The following is a 23,954-nucleotide window of genomic DNA, read 5'->3' on the forward strand; positions in this document are numbered from 1 at the left end:
ATGATTCCTACTGAACCAGACTGAGAGACCATTTAAAGGCTCAGGAACCCTTTGCAGGTGTTATGGCTTAATTAGCTGATTAGAGTGGGACACTTTGAGCCTAGAATATTGCACCTTTTCACAATATTCTAATTTTCTGAGATTGTGGATTTGGGTTTTCATGAGCTGTAAGCCATAATCATCACACTTATGACAAATCACGGCTTGAACTATCTTGCTTTGCATATAATGAATCTAGCTCATATATTAGTTTCACTTTTTAAGTTGCATTACTGAAATAAATGAACTTTTGTATGATATTTTAATTTTTTGAGTTTCACCTGTATATCTAATTCACTTTTGGGTTGAGACAAGCAATTTCCATTGCTATGCAATTTTTTAAAATCTCTCCAATGAAATCTGTGAGGAGAGAATTATAGGATCTGACACTGCTTCCTTGTTTTGATGATACCAACTCTGGGGCTGTCATCCTACGCCTTAGTTGATTACCTGTCACTGAGACAGAATAAGTACAATACATTTTCAGTGCCCCAAAACTTTATATACACAAGCTTGGTCCAGGTCAGTGACACACAAAGAAATGAATAGAGGAACAGATAGCCCAAAAGTTGGCACCTTCCAAAACTAGTCAGTAATAGCGACTCTCACATTTTCATCCTGACAGATTTTTTTTTTTATTAAATGTATATGCCTGTTGCTGACCTATTATTATATCAGGGTTTTTGCATAGTTGCATACGTTTATTCTGCATTAACCAAAATAAAAAGAAGCCATTTACCTTATGAGCCCAATATCCTTTCCGTCCAAGTCCACCATCTTTGCTATAACCATGTCTTTGTCTGTGTTATCTGGGTACCTGTATACAGAGGTATATTCAGTCATTTTATCCACTGTAAGAAACACACTGACCCAGATGTTCACAAATTCAACTCCGGAAATATTGGTGTTCACTTTGCACTAGATAGTATGACATGAATCTGCAGAACAGTACTAAGCAATGTTTGTTAAGCTGGCCATATATATGAGATGACAGTCATTCGATCCCACTGTTTCCCCCATCTAACAAGTGAGCAAACCCCAGTTTTACTAAAGTTAAATGGAAAAAGTATAAATAAGTCTGATCCAGGTGCATTGTACATAAGTCCATCAAATGAAGTACCAAACCAGTGTTTCTGCACATATTTAGCAATGAGGACTGCAAAGAACATGCAAAGCCTATGCAAGGGTAGGCAGGTACAATCTTTGTTATCCACTGTAAGTTGAGTGATGCCACAGCTGGAGAGAAAGTCAAGGGAAATATTGTTTCTTTATGGCTTCTTGGGTCAATGGAGTAGTGTTCTGGTTCCCTACACTGAAGCCATATGACCCTAGATGGCCATCTTGGGTCAGCAGGGTCTATCTAAGTCCCTGCCCTCGGTTATTGGCATGCTTTTTGCGAGTGGCTAGTGTAGGGAGAGAGACCCCGCTTGGTAGGGAAAGCACTTAGCGGTAGGGAAAGGTTTCGGACAGGAAGTACAGGTTAGAGACTCGCTAAGCTGAAAAGAAGCCTCCCCGCTTGGGACTTGACTAGCCAGTCCTCATTTCCCACCTCTGCCACATCTTGACTGCTCTGAACTGTGAGTTATTTCCCTAAGTGGACCTCCTACTAGGCTGTTTGTAATGTTGGCATTCTAATTAATACAAATTTTAAGTTTATTGCAACTGGACTCTGTGTTCTCTGCTGTCATACAACGTTGCACCTTCCCACACAGGTAGTGCCCTGATCAGGATTTACACTGATGACCCCAGTGCCGCAAGGCAGGTGTGACAACCACTAAGACACTTTGTGCTACAAACATCATACAGCATTTTCACAGTTCTTATTTTTTTAAGCAAAGCTGTGCTTTCTTCAGACAGGGCATGGTAGGTTTGCTTTAATCATCTCCCACCTCCTCATCAGCTCATACTCAGGTGTCCTTTGCTCTCCTGCACCTCCACGGGACAAGGGATTTCTCCCATCATCAAACACCAGCACTGTCATAGCCCTTTGCCCTGTGTAAGCTATGATGCTAGTAATTCAAAGCTTACACAGGCCAGCATCCCTTGCTCCTGGTAGCTGAACAGAGCAGTAAGGAAGCAATGTAAGGTAAGTATGGGCTGCTAGGGAGCTTCAGCTTCTCTGTTGCATTGTTGTCTCTTTTCTCTTTGTCATATCTTTTTTTTTCTGTATTTTATTTGCACTATTTTTGACCTCTTCCTATTTAAACCATATTTTAAAGTTGCTAAAACTTTTAATGCGCTAATGCAAACTCAAAGAATCCATGTCTCTTGAGGAATGCTACTGTAGTGTGAATCTCTGAATATACCTGTCTGTGGTGACAGCTTGTGTTACATACGTTTAATTTAAAATCATAATTGTTATTTGCTAACATTGGGAACGTGTCCTACTTCTCATTAAAAAAGGTAGGTGGTGGCAGTTTAAAGGGTTAATTGCTTAGATACCTAAACCCAGTGACAATCGCTCTCAGTCTGTTGTCACCTAGATTGTGGTCCCACAGGCTAGAAAATCATTGTGCAGGGTGAAACTGTTGTGAATCAGTGACAGTGCGGTGTGAGGTTGACCGGTCATTTGTCCCAAGTTGTGGAAAGGGCAGTGGTTTGACATGATGTTTGTCACATACCCCCCCCTACTGTCAGAATATAATAGTGTAGTGGAGAGTACCGTGCATAAAATAGTGAAGCGCTCTCAAATTAACTAAAAAAATTATTCAATAAGTGAAAAATTACATAAACACTTCACATATATACCCATATACTATTAACTCTTAATAGATCTGTGAAAAAGATACCAAGATATACAATTCATAATATATAGTGATAAAAACAATTAACATAATACTACTGATTCATAAAAATGTGACAAATCGTGATACTTGTGACACAACTGAATATCAAAAAAAGGTATATAGTGATGCTGCGATAGGTAAATACATATGTCTGTGGTAAACCCTATAACAAATTAGAAAAAATTGCTTCTTAGATCAAAAAAATATAAATAAATAAACTCAGTGTATCAAAAAAACTCAAATAATCCATGCAAAATTGTGAAACACTCTGTGATCTTCACTTCTAGTGCTCAAGAAAGGAATCCTCCAACGGCAGAAATGCCTGCTCACCTCCCCTCCTCGACCCACACAGGGCCAAAAGGCAAAAAGGCTCTCCTTAAAGGCAATCCTTTCCTCCAAGCAACTCGGGCAGGAACCTCAGGACTTCCACTCCACCTCCTCTTACCACGTCATATAGGGCACAAACAGAAACTTCCCATAGTATAACACCGTTTATTATAAGTAATATAGCATAACAAACTTTCCAACTCACATGGTATCTTTGGATACAGCGCTTTTTCACCTCACATCATGGGTGTACTCTCATACAGGGAGGGAAACCAATATGGCCGCTGCGTCCGGACAAAAACGTCCCCACGTGACCGGAAGTGACGTAATCTCGTGCTGGGAATGGCGTTCCGACGCGTTGCGTCACGTGCGTCGTGACTTCATCAGGGTACCGCCCCCCAGAGCCATGATTCATTTATATATGGGATAGTCAACCCACTATACCTAATTAGAGGGCGGACTCCCGGCGGCCATTTTACCGGAGTCCTCACTGCTATCCCCGTTACTAGAAGACATCCTATTACAGCACTCGATCCGTGCTATAGATAGGAGCCATCAACTTCCATCATATATATAGCATATTCTTATTACCACTCCCCTCAGAAAACATATATAAACAATGTAACTAATCTTTTAATATAATATTAAAAATATTAAAACCCACATAATACCCCCACTTTATTACCAGTCAATCTATATTAAAAAATCTATATTAAAAAAGGGGGCAGAAGAAAATTATTATTTATAGGTAAATGAGACCCAGCAATGATTTACATAAATATAAAAATAGATACTCCCATCTAATAAAATTGCTACCTTTACTATTAAAAATAATATACCGGTATATATATATATATACCAATATAATATAAACATATAAATCCATATAAACCATACAATTTAATTATTTCCAATAGAAACATTTATTCAAAACCCTAACTTGATTCCTCTACATCCTCGCAAAAAACTAAGAACTAAGAAAAACTATTTGTTTTTTTAAAAAATCCCATGAATAAAAACAAATGAATATATGGTTAATTAGGTCACACCTCGCTTCGCCCAATCCGACCGTTTACCTATGATTGAAAAAAACAATACCCAAACGAATTCCTAATAAGTCATGTGAATAAACCCATGATCCGAGTATACAGGATACATAGCATATATCAGTAATCAATATATTAAAAATATTAAAAATATATTAATCCGTATGGATTAAATGTGGAATTTGATCTAAATTGTTTTATTAGTGACTTTTAATTTGGTTTTAGACTGTGCATTTATACAAAAAGTTTTTTAAAAAAATTTTTAAAAAATTTTTTTAATATTTTTAATATATTGATTACTGATATATGCTATGTATCCTTTATACTCGGATCATGGGTTTATTCACATGACTTATTAGGAATTCGTTTGGGTATTGTTTTTTTCAATCATAGGTAAACGGTCGGATTGGGTGAAGCGAGGTGTGACCTAATTAACCATATATTCATTTGTTTTTATTCATGGGATTTTTTAAAAAAACTAATAGTTTTTCTTAGTTCTTAGTTTTTTGCGAGGATGTAGAGGAATCAAGTTAGGGTTTTGAATAAATGTTTCTATTGGAAATAATTAAATTGTATGGTTTATATGGATTTATATGTTTATATTATATTGGTATATATATATATATACCGGTATATTATTTTTAATAGTAAAGGTAGCAATTTTATTAGATGGGAGTATCTATTTTTATATTCATGTAAATCATTGCTGGGTCTCATTTACCTATAAATAATAATTTTCTTCTGCCCCCTTTTTTAATATAGATTTTTTAATATAGATTGACTGGTAATAAAGTGGGGGTATTATGTGGGTTTTAATATTTTTAATATTATATTAAAAGATTAGTTACATTGTTTATATATGTTTTCTGAGGGGAGTGGTAATAAGAATATGCTATATATATGATGGAAGTTGATGGCTCCTATCTATAGCACGGATCGAGTGCTGTAATAGGATGTCTTCTAGTAACGGGGATAGCAGTGAGGACTCCGGTAAAATGGCCGCCAGGAGTCCGCCCTCTAATTAGGTATAGTGGGTTGACTATCCCATATATAAATGAATCATGGCTCTGGGGGGCGGTACCCTGATGAAGTCACGACGCACGTGACGCAACGCGTCGGAACGCCATTCCCAGCACGAGATTACGTCACTTCCGGTCACGTGGGGATGTTTTTGTCCGGACGCAGCGGCCATATTGGTTTCCCTCCCTGTATGAGAGTACACCCATGATGTGAGGTGAAAAAGCGCTGTATCCAAAGATACCATGTGAGTTGGAAAGTTTGTTATGCTATATTACTTATAATAAACGGTGTTATACTATGGGAAGTTTCTGTTTGTGCCCTATATGACGTGGTAAGAGGAGGTGGAGTGGAAGTCCTGAGGTTCCTGCCCGAGTTGCTTGGAGGAAAGGATTGCCTTTAAGGAGAGCCTTTTTGCCTTTTGGCCCTGTGTGGGTCGAGGAGGGGAGGTGAGCAGGCATTTCTGCCGTTGGAGGATTCCTTTCTTGAGCACTAGAAGTGAAGATCACAGAGTGTTTCACAATTTTGCATGGATTATTTGAGTTTTTTTGATACACTGAGTTTATTTATTTATATTTTTTTGATCTAAGAAGCAATTTTTTCTAATTTGTTATAGGGTTTACCACAGACATATGTATTTACCTATCGCAGCATCACTATATACCTTTTTTTGATATTCAGTTGTGTCACAAGTATCACGATTTGTCACATTTTTATGAATCAGTAGTATTATGTTAATTGTTTTTATCACTATATATTATGAATTGTATATCTTGGTATCTTTTTCACAGATCTATTAAGAGTTAATAGTATATGGGTATATATGTGAAGTGTTTATGTAATTTTTCACTTATTGAATAATTTTTTTAGTTAATTTGAGAGCGCTTCACTATTTTATGCACGGTATTTTTGACTTATTGGTTGAGTTTGAGTGATTGCAGCTAGTAGATAGGGACCTACCCATATTAAGCGCAGGAGGATATCCCCCCTTATTTAGTGTAGTGGAGAGGATTCCCCCATTCCACCCAAAAGAGGAAGTTCAGCTTTAAGGCTTTGTGCCCCGCTCCCCATTAAGGATTGGCACCTTTGGGGACCAGGGGGGAGAGGGTACCCGAATTTGACAGGTACCCACTCCCACTTCTGCTGCGATCACCTAGACGATTGGAAGCAGAAGTTGTCATCCCCCCTCCCTCCTTGTAGTCTTCTGGGACACGTGACAGGTCCCAGAACACTACAGGGCCATTCACAAAGTGCAGCGCTTCTCGCGCATGTGCAGTGGGCACCCAGCTGTGAAGCCACAAGCTATCACAGCCGGGTGCCCACACTGAAGATGCCAGCGCCAGGAAGAGAAGACATCCGGTGAAGCCAGCCATGGTGAGGACACTGCTGGACCCTGGCACAGGTGAGTGTCTGTATTTTAAAAGTCAGCAGCTACAGTTTTTGTAGCTATTGACTTTTATTTTTTTTCAGGTGGAACTCTGCTTTAGGAGGATATATGATAGCAATATACAAATATCTTAATGGTGATTCCAGCATTGGGAGGAAACTATACAGTCTCGGGTCTCTCAAGAAGATACTCAATGAAGTTGAACAAGAAGCAGTTTAACCTTAAAATGCATGAGGGGTTATTTTTAACTGTTTGATGGTGAGGACGTGGAACTCCTATGCACAATCGGTGGTTTGAGAGAAAAGTCTCACTAATTAAAAAAAAACTCTTAGCTGGGCATCTTATTGAACACAATATACAGGGATATGGAAAGTGGTATATATGTAAACACACACACGCACATGTTGAACTGGATGGACTGGTGTCTTTATTCAACTTTGCCAACTATGTAACTACGCAAGAATAAGAACCTGTAGAAAAAGGGAACATATTGTATGGGCTGCCATTGCTAACCTATAATTGATAACTGGCCTTGCCTAAAACAGCAATACTTTCTGAGTCACAGACTTCACTTGGGTGTTTACCTGGGTCAGCAACTCAGAAAGCATTGAAGCCATTGGCAGAAAGCAAAATGTATTTTCAGAAGCAGGCCAGAAATGGTAGCCCTCATGTTTTATTCTGTACAGAGCTGATTTAAAATGCAAATGTGATACCATATTCAGTATGGATGGAGATTGCCATCATTTCTGTTATCTCTTCGTAAATGTTTGATAACTAAAACACAATTATCCAACATGGCAAACTCTCCTGATCCACACACAATGATATACTTGGTAATGTCACAGCAATTATTGCCAGGACAAGGACAGAAATATAAACGCTGGTTCACAAAACACACATTTAAGTGAGAAGAAAAACAATTCAATTCTATTACAGAGGACAGGGATATCAAAAGAATTATGAGAGAGTTATGCAGGCCATACATGGTTCGATATCCGAACGATTTTTAGTCTGAAAATCGAAAACGTTGTTTGCGTGGTAATCCGATGGTGCCATCAATGATTTCGAAAATCGGCCGACCAAGTCATAAAGTTCACCCCATATAGCAGGCAAAACTTCTCTTCCTTCCAGCTCACGGCTCATGCGCAAATTCTTTTTGGAAAAATGATCATACGATTTGACCACCATTGAGTTGAAAATATGTTGTTTTTCACAAATTTTCCAACATGCCTGATCACCGAAAAGGGGAGAAACCACGAAAATCGGCCAGTACCATTGACACACTAACAAAGCGAAAACTGGCCAATTATTCTTAGGTCCGATTTTCGAACGAAAAAAACAATCGAATTTCAACCCATGTATGGCCGGCCTTAGTCATAATATGCCACATCAGTTTATGAACTGGCCACATTTTCCATTATGAAATCTATAGCACAGCTACCGCCTCACCTGGCTCTCTCTGATTCTGGGTTGCGCAGATAGGAGGAGGGGCTTCTGTTGATATGGCTATCCTCTACAGTGCCCCTGTTCACATACACCTTTCCTCTTCTTAGATTTGTATGTGCTATGTCAATGCTCTAGAGTAGGCAAGAGTGAGGAATTGAAATAAAGCATTCAAGTTAGAATAGACCATTATTTTTTAAAATAAATTAAAGTGAAGCTAAAGTTAACAGTCTTCTGAAGATGGACAAATAGAATTCGAAGAACTTACCTTTCCAGGTGAAAATGCTGTAACAGGTTGCCTTCAATGCCAGCCATGTTTAGAGGCATGGGCACTAATGCAGGCCATACATGTGTCAAATTCCGAACAAATTTCATGCGTTTTGTAACCCGATAGTTCTATTCTATTCTGTTTTATTCTATTCTATTCTTTTCCAATTTCTTTGAAGGAAATCAGCAATATGTTTACAGTTCAAATTTGTTTTCAAATTTGATTTCCTTTTCAAGTTTGTTTTGAATTTGATTCTAATAATTTCTGACAAAATTTCAATTCATTATTTTGGATTCCTTTACATTTGGTACTCTTGTAATTCGGACATTGGGATACATTCAATTCTCTGAATAACGAACATTTCATCTCATTTTGATTTAGAACGAAACAAATCGCACATGTCTAGTATGTTGTAGAGGTTCCAATGAGTTTTTCCTGTGGCAAGGTCTATCTATAGGTCTCCGCTAGCAATAGCCCCCTATGCTTCAGTGTAGCCTACAAAATCCTCTATCTATTGTAAACAAAGAACGCAGGAAACAAGGCAGCAAAATACATTTTGCATACTTCATCTGAATACAGTCAAAATCTCCATGGGTTGAATAAAACTCAGTCACTGATAATGGTGAAGATATAATTTTTAAAAATGACAAAAATAATGCTGCCAAAAATGAATCACAGAGCCCCTTAAAACTAGTCTTGAAGTTACAGGGGAATCTGCATCTGTGCAACGTTACATCCATTTTGGACAAATGTACCATTTATCAGGTGCTAATTCCAAGCTGTCAGAGGACAGTAATCTGAAACATAACAAGAGAACCTACAGGCATCCTTGCATATGACATTACATTTGAACTATCTTTGCAAAGGAATTATTGACTGATTTTAGGGCCAAGTTAAATATAGCATATAGTGACTTTAAGAGTTTTTACGGCTTTATAAAGTGGATTATTTGTGCACATTAGCTGAAAGGGTAAGCACTTTTTTTAATCATTGTTCTGAATATTTTATATCCTATAACAAGCAAAATGTTTGCTGATATGCAAATGGTTTGGACTTTCATACATATCAAAAAAAGCTCCATAAATGTTAGTACTTATAATAAAGTGTGGTAATTACTTTTGGACTTCAGCTTATAATCATCTTCAATCTATTCCTCTAGTTGTCACAGACTACAAAGGGCTATATCTATTCTGGGGTAAAAGGTGTTCTGCCATTGGAATCTGAATTTCTGTCATGTGAAGTGACTGGGAACATGCTCCTTTAAGAGTGAATGTAAAGGCTCTGAGAAGTAGAGAGGTAAAGGAGATAAAATTGATGTTCACTTTGACATAATTAAGTGGGCAGCACAGTGGATAAAGGGTTAGCACTTCAACCTGCCAATACAAGGGTCGTGGGTTCAAATCCCACCCACAGCACCACCTGCCTGGAGTTTGCAAGTTCTCCCTTTGCCTGCATGGGTTTTCTCTGGGTATTCCAGTTTCCTCCCACACTCCAAAAACATGCTGGTAGGTGAACTGTTTTTTTTCCAGCCAAAAAACACTGATTAAAGCCTATGTGTGCATGGACAGATAGGATAACATGCTGGGGAGTTTACTGGCTGTAGAGAAAAACACCAAAAGCCAAAAACAGCAGCTGTAAAAACGTCCAGTGTGCATGAGGACTTAAAGAAAATCACATTCAACAGATCATACCTTAACAATACCGTTGACAATGGCATCAGTGACCTGTCTGTGAAATCCTCCACTTGTCAACATAAAGATTGTGTATTGGAAAAAGCCCGCTGGTCCAGAATGGGTGTGAGTGCCACTTAACACTACATTGTCTTGTCTGTATAAATCTCCATATTTGGTTTTCAACTTGTCAATAACCTTTGAAAAAAAAATATAATTGTAGAAATATGTAAAAACTGCATGGTGATTGTGGGCATAGGCAGTGGAAATTGAATACACAGGTGCTACTCAAAGCAACCAATTACATTAGATTTCATTTCTAACGGGTATGGAACGTTTGATCACCTCTCATTGGAAGCAGACACATGGTCCAACAACACCCAACTAATACTCTGACATTCAAGAAGTCACATTCATGGAAGCTTGTGCAGCAAGAATGAATAACACCCTCAGTGGTTTTGAATAGGTATAGGAACCAGGGGCGGACTGACAACTCATGGGGCCCCCCAGGCAATAGGAGATCATGGGGCCCTGTGTCCTCGCCCACACTCAAACCACACCCAAAAAAGCCTATGAAAAGTACCAGGGGCATCTCATGGGGCCCCCTACTGACCCCAGACCCTCAGTGCCCGAGTGCCCGAATGGTCAGTCCGCCCCTGGTAGGAACCCTGGGTCCACTTTGATACCTCTTTGTAGAATATACAGTGGGGCAAATAAGTATTTAGTCAGCCACCAATTGTGCAAGTTCTCCCACTTAAAAAGATGAGAGAGGCCTGTAATTGGCATCATAGGTAGACCTCAACTATGAGAGACAAAATGAGAAAAAAAATCCAGACAATCACATTGGCTGATTTGGAAAGAATTTATTTTCAAATTATGGTGAAAAATAAGTATTTGGTCAATATCAAAAGTTCATCTCAATACTTTGTTATATATCCTTTGTTGGCAATGACAGAGGTCAAACGTTTCCTGTAAGTCTTCACAAGGTTGGCACACACTGTTGCTGGTATGTTGGCCCATTCCTCCATGCAGATCTCCTCTAGAGCAGTGATGTTTTGGGGCTGTCGCTGGGCAACACGGACTTTCAACTCCCTCCAAAGGTTTTCTATGGGGTTGAGATCTGGAGACTGGATAGGCCACTCCAGGACCTTGAAATGCTTCTTACGAAGCCACTCCTTCGTTGCCCGGGCGGTATGTTTGGGATAATTGTCATGTTGGAAGACCCAGCCAAATTTCATTTTCAATGCCCTTGCTGATGGAAGGAGGTTTGCACTCAATCTCACGATATATGGCCCCATTCATTCTGCCCTGTACATGGATCAGTCGTCCTGGTCCCTTTGCGGAGAAACAGCCCCAAAGCATGATGTTGCCACCCCCATGCTTCACAGTAGGTATGGTGTTCTTGGATGCAACTCAGCATTCTCTCTCCTCCAAACACGACGAGTTGTGTTTCTACCAAACAGTTCTATTTTGGTTTCATCTGACCATATGACATTCTCCCAATCCTCTTCTGGATCATCCAAATGCTCTCTAGCAAACTTCAGATGGGCCCAGACATGTACTGGCTTAAGCAAGGGGACACGTCTGGCACTGCAGGATCTGAGTCCCTGGCGGCGTAGTGTGTTACTGATGGTAGCCTTTGTTACGTTGGTCCCAGCTCTCTGCAGGTCATTCACTAGGTCCCCCCGAGTGGTCCTGGGATTTTTGCTCACCGTTCTTGTGATCATTTTGACCCCACAGGGTGAGCTCTTGCGTGGAGCCCCAGATCGAGGGAGATTATCAGTGGTCTTGTATGTCTTCCATTTTCTATTTATTGCTCCCACAGTTGATTTGTTCACACCACGCTGCTTGCCTATTGCAGATTCAGTCTTCCCAGCCTGGTGCAGGTCTACAATTTTGTTTGTGGTGTCCTGCTTTGGTCTTCACCATAGTGGAGTTTGGAGTGTGACTGTTTGAGGTTGTGGACAGGTGTCTTTTATACTGATAACAAGTTCAAACAGGTGCCATTGATACAGGTAATGAGTGCAGGACAGAGGAGCCTCTTAAAGAAGAAGGTACAGGTCTGTGAGAGCCAGAAATCTTGCTTATTTGTAGGTGACCAAATACTTATTTTCCACCATAATTTGCAAATAAATTCTTTCCAAATCAGCCAATGTGATTGTCTGGATTTTGTTTCTCATTTTGTCTCTCATAGTTGAGGTCTACCTATGATGCCAATTACAGGCCTCTCTCATCCTTTTAAGTGGGAGAACTTGCACAATTGGTGGCTGACAAAATACTTTTTTGCCCCACTGTATACTGGGGATACATCCCAGAAACTGATCCTGGTGAGCTGTCATGCTCTCTCCCACCCCCTATACTATTCTCTCCCCTATTGGTCTTCCTCTCTACCTTGTTATTCACAAATCCAGAAGCTACTACACGTTCCATTTTTTTTTGGACTCATTCACACCAGCATACCTATCCATACACCCATGCAAAGAACTGTTTTTGTTGCACAGGTGCCCTGTACATTCTCATGCAGGTAGACCCATTCATGTCTATTGGGACACATTGACTGTACGAATGCAGCCGCTGATCCCAACCTGAGAAGCGTACAGGTGCATGTCCCTGAATGTAGACAGTGTGCGTTTGAGGACATGCACCCACAGACCTGTTAACTTGGGACCAGTGGCTGTGTCCGTGCAGCTACTGCATCCCAAATGACATGAATGGGACTGCCTGCATGCAGTTGCATGGGACACCTGTGCATCCTGTGTGGGCAAAGATAGCCCTTCATATGGGTGTACAGATAGGTACCCCTTTGTGATTGAAGCCTTACTATCCATCCCCATTGATCTCATTTGATGGTAACTGCCCATCTGGCATTTGTGAAACCTCTATCGACATGATATGCACTTCACGACTGTATGACCTCCCTGGAAAAAAAAAAGTTGCTACTTCCTAAACAGTATTTTTTGGTGACAATATTAAGTGTTACTAAACCCATGACCCTCCACTCCATTTACTATATCTGGGCTTCCACAGTACACACAGCATGGAAATGCAATTAGTTTAGTAAATTTAAACTGCTAAATACCTTTTCTCATGAGCAGTGAGTTCTATCAGTGTCCAGCTTAGCACTGGCTAATCCTGTAGGAGGTGTTTTCATTCTGCTCTGACTGTCCTATGAGGCTTCATAACCCCTTACCCTTTGTTTGGGCGGTGCAGTGTGGCCCTGTGCTGATCACATACACCCTCCCAAAGGAAAAAAAAAAACTCTCTATACACACACAAAACTGAGCATATGCAGAATGACTCCTAAAGCTCTGTGCTATCATCAGATGGATTAGGGACAGTAGACAAAGGAAAGGATCAGAGAAGACAGGATCAAACAGCTTTTTTACACAATGCGGAAGATTAACTTCTTTGTTTCCACAGTGAGTATATCATGTATGCTTTACTGCATATACAGACTGATTTTACTGTTGTGGGTTTAGTAACACTTTAACTGTCGCATTATGCACATTCAAGAGAAGACTTCTGTTAATGCTGAACTTGCGATGTTATGTTCTCTGTGGGTATAATGTTCTGTTATATACTTTGTTATAATTTATGAAATTTTCCAGAAAAAATGCTTTTAAACAAAAAAATGACAATTGGAAATGAACTGTTATGAGCATCAGACACTTCCTTGTCACAAAAAACAACAAATAAACAGTAAAATCTCTACAAACATATTATTTGTGAACTTACCTCCAGTCGGACTCTCTGAGACATCATTCCTATGTCTGCACTGACAAACACAACCCTCTTTGAATTATCAGGTTGGGCTACAATGAAGGCTCGGCTGTACTGACGAGTGTGAAGTCCTCCTGCTGTCTGATCACCACTAGCATAACCCATCTAGAGATCAAACAAAGCCATTTGGTAACTTGAAGACTATATATAAAGTAGGTGATATATATATATCATTTGGGATGCTTTAATATATCTGTATAAGTGGTTTTCCACGCTGGCGGCCCACGACATGAATATCCATAACCCAGTTTTATAACATAGTTACATAGTTAGTCTGGCTGAAAAAAGACAAAAGTCCATCCAGTTCAACCATAGAAAAAAAAAGTTATAATCTTATACCTACAGTTGATCCAGAGGAAGGCAAAAAAACCCAGCAAATCATGATCCAATTTGCTCCTGCTGGGTAAAAAAATTCCTTCCTGATCCGCGGAGAGGCAATCGGATATTCCCTGGATCAACTTTACCTATAAATGTTAGTATCCAGTTATATTCTGTGTATCCAAGAAAGAATCCAGGCCTTTTTTGAAGCAATCCACTGAGCTGGCCAGAACCAACTCTTGAGGGAGTCTATTCCACATTTTCACAGCTCTCACTGTGAAGAAACCTTTCCGTGTTTGGAGATTACATTTCTTTTCCTCCAGATGTAAAGAGTGCCCCCATTTATTAAATCTTCTTGGATTATTGGCAGGGACACGGGCTTCAGCAACAGGCAGAAGCAAACAATAACATGGGTTAGGGGAGAGCATGTGAATACCAGACTATGAATACCAAACTATGAATTTACCTTAGACTGATTGCAGCCTAACAGCACTAAATTTAACGAATCAATCCTGCTCAAATTGATACTAAAGGCAAACATTGTTTTTTTGTTGTTTTTCTTGGGGGGGGGCAATTGAATAAGTGAGGATTATAACTCCTATCAATTGGTTTTGCCATCCTTGTCCCATTGGGGAGATTTTCCTTCGTTTCCTGTCCCGTAGCCAAAACAAAAAGTGAAAAGAAATCCCTCTTAAGTGATATACCCTTTTTTCCTGTTCTGGTGTCGACCCAGAGTTTGAGATTTTCTTTTACCTTCTCTCTCACTGATAACAGTACACAGAGAGAGGGTAAATCTCAACAGTGGGAGCAGAGACAGCAATAAAAACTTGGCAGGTGTTCTATTACCTCTCCACTCTATCCAAAACTAAAGAAAAAACATTTTGTCTTTAGCTATATTTTAAAGTGGTTGTATACCCTTACATATGCACACTAAAGTGACTAGCCTAGGTGATACACAAAGATGAACACATCCAACATAAGTTGTCCCTGTTTATCTGTAGCTTTCTGTTCTCTACAGCCTTCTAAAGACACAGAGATCAAAGGCTTTTTCTCAGCTTTAGCAGGCAGGGGGCAATGGTCTGATGTCATAGACTGCACAGCAAAGAGAGAAGCAAAATACGTAACCGTAGTAAAGGGAATAGACAAACCCCATCTTCACCCTCTCATAGGTAAACAAGCAAACTGAGGCTGTCAATCACCTGTATGCTGAAGGGGGGTAGGGCAGTCTCCCGGGACACTGTGGTGTGGGAATACCCTGTCAGAAGTGACTAATGCAGATAGTAGAGGCAAGAGAGAGGAAACAGAAATCACACTTGGTGCTCAGTGGTCTCCAAACTGCGGTCTGGGGGCCAGATGCAGCCCTTTGCGAGCTTTTATCTGGCCCTCAGGGCACTATTTCATCTACTCATACCAACAAATGGGTATAATTCCCCCCACTTACACCAAAGAAGGGGGCACAATTCCTCCCAGTGACACAATTAATAGGGTCCAATGACATCAATGATGGGGCACAGTTCCTCCCAGTTACACAAATGATAGGGTCCAATGACATCAATGATGGGGCACAATTCCTCCCAGTTACACAAATGATAGGGTCCAATGACATCAATGATGGGGCAGAATTCCTCCCAGTTACACAAATGATAGGGTCCAATGACATCAATGATGGGGCAGAATTCCTCCCAGGTACACAAATGATAGGGTCCAATGACATCAATGATGGGGCAGAATTCCTCCCACTGCCACCAAACAATGGGGCATTATTTTTTTTTTCACTGACGTTTTCTACTCCCACTGGCTGCAGTCCGGCCCTTGTAATGTCTGAGGGGCAGTAAACTTGACCCTTTGTTTAGAAAGTTTGGAGACCCCTGCTTTAGATTGATGCTAGTACTTACTGTAAAGGAATATACTCTGTTCATTTTTCATTACAGAGGTTTATAACCATTTTAACTGTTGTGAATATTATTGTAATGTACTTTTACATATGCAATGTAGGTAAAAAAAAAAATATATATACTGTATATATATATATATATATATACCAAAGGAACATCTGCTAGGAAGCCAGTGCAGTCAGCTCTTCCAGCCCCAATGAGGAGGTTTTCATTATCAATTGGTGTTGTTTGGGTAGGCGTAGTGGTATTGGTGGTTGTTGTCGTAGCAGTGGTGGTGGTGTTGAATGCTGTTGTTGGGCCTGGAAAAAAGATTAGATTTCTGAATCCTAAAAATCTTAGTTCATTGAATAACAACTGTACACATAAAGAACCCAAGACCCAAGTATAGTTCAACAATTGTAGTTTAAATTGCCATATCTGACAATATAAGCATATCAAAATCAAAGCAGCTATTAGCTGTACAATCATGTGAGCAAGTTTAACCGCTTCCACGCCACCCCATAGCAGAAACACAGTGAAACACAGCACACAGCCTCATAGTAAAACAGCACACAGTTAGCCCAACATGTTAACCCCTTCCTGCCCAGTGCCATTGGTACAGTGTCAGTGCTGTGGATGACAGTGACACCAAGTCAGTTCCCCCCAGTGTCAGAATGCCTGCCTCAGTCCCACAATCCCGCTATAAGTCGCTGATCACTGCCATTACTAGTTAAAAAAAATTATAAATTCCAGTATACAGTATATACCACCATTTGTAAACGCTATAACTTTCATGTAAACCAATTAATTTAGACGTATTGGGATTCTGTTTTAGCAAAGACATGTAGCAGAATACATTTTGCCCTAAATTTATGACGAAATTTGATTTTTCAAATTTTTTTTACTGGACATGTTTAATAGCAAAAAGTCAAAAATATAGTTTTTTTTCCTCAAAATTGCCATTTTTTTGTTTTTAGCGCAAAAAATAAAAAACCACCAAAGAAAAATTCTATTTGTGGGAGAAAATGGACGTAAATTTCAGTTGGGTGCAGAGTTGCATGACTGCGCAATTGTCAGTTAAAGTAATGCAGCGCTATATCGCAAAAAATGGCCTGGTCAGGAAAGGGGGTAAATCCTCTGGAGGGCAAGTGGTTAATAGGGAAAGGAAGAACATGCACTATATCTAAACATAACTAATGACCAGTTGCTTTTCAGTGTTAGCACTAGAAATGAGCAGAGTGGTTTTGTCAAAAAATGATTTTATTAGGGAAATAAGAGCTTTTGCAGCAGAAAGAATTTCACAAAAATGCAAACAGTCAATTTCACTCATTGAGCTACTTAAGCAAATTTTTCTAGGGAAGAAACTTTTTTTAATATATTTTAGTAAGTGTGGGGTATATTTTTTTAAGTTGTTTACTTTTATTGAGTGGTCTTTCTTTTAAGCTTTTTTTTTTTAACGTGTTTAATCTCTTGCTGCCACCACCTCCCGACTCTTTAAGTGGTTTCAGAAATCAGGAAAGGGTTCCTGATCATGTGACCACCGTGATTGGCTGTCACAGCGGTCACATTATTGGAAAGCTCCTGATCGCAAGTAGCTCTCTGTTAGCTGCAGGTAACTGTGCCAGGAGCATGCACAGTGTGTGCTCTTGGCACAGTTCTGTTTATTTTTATGTTTTTAAATCACTGTCTGTTCTTTTCTTTCATTGAAAAAAAAAAAAACAAGGGGCCTTTTTTGGGCATTTCAGCAGGTCCAAGTTAGTTGAGAGGAACTTGCCTAACACTCAAGAAGCACTCATTGCATCACTAAAAACCACATTTATTTAGCTTTCCCCATGGATTTTAATGTGTTGTGTACAAATAATGAAATTCCTACATAATCTTTCACTCTTTGATGGAATTTTGGAGAACAAAAAACTAGTTAGACTTGTAGTAAACTAAAATCTGATGTAGAGTATTATTGTACTACAATTTAAACATTAGCTTCAAATGATAGGAACTTTAAGCTGGGATACATATTTGGCGAACTAGTAACACACTTTGCTACGACTTAAATACATTTAACGTATTTACTATATTTGAAGTGAATTTGACCAGTTGTGGTGGCTTAGGTCCGAATCCTCTAGATCAGCCTTTCTCAACCAGGGTACCCAGGCACCCTGGGGTGCCTTTAGGTTTCTTCAGGGGTGCTTTGGCAAAATGTCTAAAAATTGCCCAAAACCTGTATACGAGCCCGAGGGTGGATCAAGCCTGCCTCTAGTTACACAAAGCCACAGGTTTCCATTGTGCACCATTACGACCTTCTAGCTGCTTGAGTCCTGACAACCAATGACATCATCAGATGATAAGGTGGATGTCAGTTGCCTGCACAGCATCCTAGTTTCACCCTCCCCCGCCCCTCTCCATGAGTGCTGGTGGTCACATTAGCTCAGTGATGGAGAAAAACTGAGGGAGAAGAGAAACTAGTCAGTACCAGTGTGAAAAAGTGTAGTTGCTTTGGAAGAATAAATCATCTCTAATGTTGGGTGTCATACATATGTTGATGTTGCTGTCTTATATAAAAATATTAGAATAGTTTTTCACATTTTAGAATGGGGTGCCCTTTTAAAATTATGGACAGTCTACAGACACCCCATTTTAGAATGAGGTGCCTCAAGACTGTCTATAATTTTAAAGTGTGTCTCGGGACTGTCCATAATTTAAAAAGGGGGCCTTGACCGAAAAAAGGTTGAGAAACACTGCTCTAGATCAATGATCTCCAAACTGCAGCCCATGGGCTGAATGTGGCCTTTTGCTTGCTTTTATCTGACCCTTGTGGCACTATTCCTCTTATTGATAATGAAGCACTATTCAGCCCACTGACACCAACGATGAGGCAGCATTCTTTCCACTGACACCAACAGTGGGGCACGATTCCGTCCACTGACACCAATGATGGGGTACTATTACTCCCATTGACACCAATGATGGGGTACCATCCCTCCCATTGACACCATCAATAGGACACCATTTCTCCCATTCACACCAATGATGAGGCACTATTCCTCCCACTGGCACCAATGATGGGGCATGACTCCACATCCTACTGACCACCAAGCCTGAAGCATTATTTAGATTGGCTCTGGGGCATTTTCTACTCTCAATGGCCACAGCCCCCCGTCCCTTATGTCTGAAGGACAGTAAACTGTCCGTTTGTTTAGAAGGTTTAGAGACCCCTGCTCTAGATGTATACAATAGTGTTGGTGAAGTTTATAAGAACCATGATTGTGGAAAGCAGCTCATTGCCTGTTCATGATATGGGAGTATACGGATTGGAAGTAAGGTTCCTCTTCCCTTAGAGCCCCATTTGCTCTCTTAATAGGATTATCACCCTTCTGCTATTTCACCAGCCTGCCTGACATGTAAAAATTCCCCCTCCTTGGATATTATAATGGGCAAGAAATTAACAGGCACTCCCATTCCTCTAGCCCAGCCAGAAGCAGAAGTTTGGTCTCAGCTCTAACATTAGAAACAATAGGAAAATCTCACTATCGGCCATGGATATTTTTGCCTTGCACTATAATACTATAGTGGAGAGATTAAATCAAAAGACTATGTCCAGGTAGAGTAACTCATGCAGAGGAAAGTGAATGACTGATACTAGAGATCATTGATCAGCACTGATCAGTATCAGTATACGAATACCTATGGTTAGTGCCATGACCTAAACTGGCACCTGATGCAGAAAAGACTGTATGAATCATAACAAAACCTATTACAGGTGCTGCTGACATGTACGCTAGTGACAACTGATGGTGTCACACTATTTCTGAGCGCATTACATGCAAGATTATTTAGGAAAGCATTGAATAATTCAATTAAAATGTAGTTCTTAATTTACTGGGGTCAGGTCAAGAAGAATGCAGCTTATTGGTTAACAGGTTTGGGACAGTGAACTGTGGTTTCCATAAGCCTCCTAGAGTTTACCTTTTCCATCAAAAAGTTAAGGGACAAAAATACTATAAAATGCTTTTTAAAAGACAGGAAGTCAATATCAAGAAAAAAGCATCTGTAAATGCCATTTTACTATTTTAGCTGTGCAGAATTTTAAATCACATAAATAATTAATAATGGACTATATTTACAGTATTTCCTAGTTCAGCATTTGTTTATAACCCAAGGCTTATCATTTTGTATCTTTGTTGAGTCTAAAATGTTCTTTTCTGAAACAATGCCCAGACAGCAGAACAAACATTGACAACGCTAGATTGCTTATTAAAAAAATAGCTCTCTGTGTAGATTTGACTGCACTTTGTACTCCGATCATTTGTCATTTGGTTTTTACATAAACCTGCAAGAATAAGAAATCCACTGCATTATAATTTGGAGGCTGCCATTGCACACGTCCTACATACATTTCCAATTTTCTGTCTGTCGGCTTCAACACTTTGGGTCACTTACCTATAACAAGTACCCAGCAGTGAATTGCAAGTGAAGGCAGAGCTCTTGCTTTGCATACTTACTCTGGGTCAATGACTTGGAAAATATTGAAGCAGTTATACCAGTATGACAGGCAACTAGCATTTTCAGAAGCAGAAATTAGCAAAGGAAGCCTTCGTGTTTTCTTCAGTAACGATTTCCTTTAAATGTTACTTATTAAAACTCATTGAAGATATTGCATCTTTAAAATAAAGGCACAGAGTAGGCCAATGATGATGATTATTAATGCTGATATAATGGCTGTGTGGGGAATACACCGAATTTTTGATAAAGGACCATCAAAGCATAAAACAACAATAGACACCTCCACACAGCCTCAGTGTCACCTCCAAGCCGGGACTTTGAGTACTGTTGTTCAAAATGTTGAGTAGTGATGTGAAGCAAAGGCAGCAATAAAACCCAAAAGAGGTTTCAACCCTTCAACACTCTACCTAAAACGTTCACTTAAACTCATACTACTGTTAAGGTCACCATCTTTGTAGAGCTTTGTAGGCACATGGACCACCCATGAACATGTATTCTATTTTGGTATGTGTTTGTTTTATGTGGATTAAGTTTTTGTGTAAGGTATTTGATGCTGTTTCAGTTTATAGTTTTTATTGTAAAATGTTTTTATTGTAAAATGGCAATTAATTTTTCTGATTCTGATTCCATCTATGGGCATTTTGACATGAAAATGCATACCATAAGGACTATTCTTTAGCAAATTTACTGTAGAAAGATTCATAGGGTAGTTAGCTTGTCTTGTTTATCAGGAAGTCTTGATCTATAGATTTTATTATCTGTATCTGTCAGGATAACAAAACATAGATTAGAGGGCATATTTATAAAACAATAAATGTGACATTCTCTAAACAGCAGGTGCATCTACCTGGTGCATTTGTTTTAAATTACAGTGCCTATTTCACCTGCACTGAAAGTTTGTTGAACATTCAGTACTCTATGAATATACCCCAAAACTAACTCAAATCCAAGGACTTAATTTTTCAATAGTTAGCTTAATTAGCAAGAATTTGTGAAGGCCAATTAACTTAGAGTGCTAGCAGATTGCTACCAACTACCACAATGTTCTGCCAGAAGCAGTGGTGCTTTGACCTTGTGCCAGCTGTTCCCTGACACATCCACTCTCCCTGATAAAAATCACATACTATGATAATATGAACATCTTCACAAGATGCAAGTGCAGTGTAAAGTAGAGCTTGGATCAGTAAATGTATTGAGCCATCTCTGCTGATATAATATACTTTTCTTTCTTAGTAAAAGGGTCGCTAATAGAGACAAGGCAGAGGTATGATTTAGTATTACAGCAAATGACAGTGTAAAATATATTTTCAACTGTGCTTCTTTGAAAGAATCACATGAAAGCAGGAAAGTGAAATAACTCACTGGGATCTCGTGGCATGTCTTCCAGGACAAATATTAATGTTATAAAGGCAGCCGAAATGGCAAAAAGCAACACAACAAGTGTAATCAAGATTATTTCCAACTTGCTGAAAATCCTTTTCTTTGTTCCCATTTTCCTTTAAGGTCACAGTCTGCAAGCTGAAAGAAAAAAATCATGTTATCAAAATTGAACAAAGAGAAGCTTTAAAACTTTGGAAAATTCTTTTTATAGCGTGTTATTTTTTTCAAAGTAAGTCTACCCAAAATGTTCCTTTTCAGCCAGCCAATCCTCTTCCTGTCTGATGCGCCTTCCTGGCCAAGCATACCAGTTTCGAAGGGAGCAGTTAGCTCTGGCTGCCCTGCCTCCTCTGGCCCTTATTGTTTGCACGCACCACTATGGCATTTTTTTTAATTTCACAAGCCCAAAGCTTTGGGCTTGCGATAGCTGTTGCTTCCTGGCTCCCTACCGATTGTGCCTCATTTGTCTAAGCAGTCAACCTGTCTCAGATTCTTTTGTTGCTGACCTCTGCTTTACCTTGCATTCTTTTTTTGAATTGCCACCATCCTTGACCTCAGATTGTTCACTGGATTATGCCCTCCTGCTAGCTGCCCTGATCTTGGACTCTTTTCTGGATTACACTTGCCTGCTACCTGCCTTGTCCTTGAAACTGTTCTCTGGATTATACTACCAGCCAGGGGCAGAATGACAACTCATGGGGCCCCCGGGCAATAGGGGACCATGGGGCCCCTGTGTTCATTCCCAAACTCAAAAAAGCCTATGAAAAAGGTACCAGGGGCATCTCATGGAGCCCCCTACTGACCCTGGGCCCTCAGGCAGTGCCCGAGTTTCCAAATGGTCAGTCCGCCCCTGCTATCAGCTACTGACTTCTCAGACCACCACCAGCCACTGGACTGTGTCACAATTGCTCTTCCACAGTGACCACAACCCCTTGCCTGACCAGCCACTCCTATTATCTTTGCCCAGTCCCGGTGCTGTTTCACCAGGAACTATAGCATTGTGTACTAAGAAGAGAAGGCCACCAAGTATCTGCAGACTTGCTTGCTTTAAAGTATCAGGGAATGCTAAAGACAGAAGGAACACCCAGCAACTATAGTTCCTGACCTACACATCAGGCTGGCTGTCACAGTTGTAGATCTCAAAGAATATGTAAAACCCAGCATTTCTTATTTCTGATATATGCCTGCTGTTCCATGTACTTGTATGAAAAAGTATCCTGTCCTTTTTGTATTGCTTCCTTTGTGTGAAATCCCTGGTGATCCTGCTAGTCCCTCTGCTTTCCTATTAAAAACTAATCACACTAAGCAAGGGGAAAACACACAGGTCAGTTCTCTGGCTGTGCTGGGAACTGAGCCTGTTCTCCTCCAATGATCAGACTTGTCCTGACACCCCCACCCCCTCTTTTCACAGCCATACACTGGGAAGGTCAGTGTACTGCTGTTTCTCCTCTTCCAGCTCTTATGCAGCTAAACTGAATGGGTTGTGTTATAAGGTGAGGGTTTACAATCACTTTAAGGTTAAATTCACACTTACATAAATAAACATGCAAAGAACATATCCAGTACAGTTTTAGAGGTGCACCTGCCCTTCAGCACACCAAAACTCACAGATGGAAGTGTGCTGTGTTGGACAAAAAAGAGTGCAGATACACTATATTGCCAAAAATATTGGGAAAACCCTCAAAATCAGTGGATTCAGGTGTTCCAATCACCTCCATGGCCACAGGTGTAGCAAATCAAGCACCTTGGCAGGCAGACTGCATCTATAAACATTTGTGAAACAATGGGTTACTCCAAAGAGCTCCGTGAATTCAGGTGTGGTACCGTGATAGGTTGCCAACTGTGTAGTAAATCCATCCATGAAATTTCCTTGCTACTAAATATTCCACGGTCAACTGTCCATCCAATGGACATGTCTGGGTTTTGTGGTTGCCAGGAGAACAGTACTTGGATGACTGCATTGTGCGAAGTGTAAAGTTTGGTGGAGGGGGGATTATGGTATGTGGGGTTTTTTTCAGGGGTTGTTCTTGGCCCCTTAGTTCCAGTGAAGGGAACTCTTAAGGCATCAGCATACCAAGATATTTTGGACAATTTCATGACCCCTTCCTGTTCCAACATGACT

At 40.0% G+C, this 23,954-nt stretch overlaps 1 protein-coding gene across 1 annotated transcript in view; it reads right to left on the bottom strand.

The window, feature by feature from the left end:
* The window catches only part of ASAH2 (N-acylsphingosine amidohydrolase 2), a 100,665-nt gene that overhangs the window by 67,250 nt on the left and 9,461 nt on the right, over positions 1 to 23,954 (bottom strand). Inside the window, exons 2-7 of the mRNA XM_089683092.1 lie at positions 21,818 to 21,973; positions 16,124 to 16,275; positions 13,719 to 13,868; positions 10,005 to 10,181; positions 8,052 to 8,179; positions 779 to 856 (exon numbers count right to left, since the gene is read on the bottom strand). Of these exons, the coding sequence (XP_089539218.1) occupies positions 779 to 856; positions 8,052 to 8,179; positions 10,005 to 10,181; positions 13,719 to 13,868; positions 16,124 to 16,275; positions 21,818 to 21,947 (815 nt within the window). The 5' untranslated portion in view covers positions 21,948 to 21,973. The remainder of the gene's footprint in view (positions 1 to 778; positions 857 to 8,051; positions 8,180 to 10,004; positions 10,182 to 13,718; positions 13,869 to 16,123; positions 16,276 to 21,817; positions 21,974 to 23,954) is intronic.

Source organism: Staurois parvus, unplaced genomic scaffold (genome assembly GCF_062004578.1).
Source record: "Staurois parvus isolate SC_StPar_1 unplaced genomic scaffold, SC_StPar_1.0 ptg000303l, whole genome shotgun sequence".
NCBI classification, from domain to species: Eukaryota; Metazoa; Chordata; class Amphibia; order Anura; family Ranidae; genus Staurois; species Staurois parvus.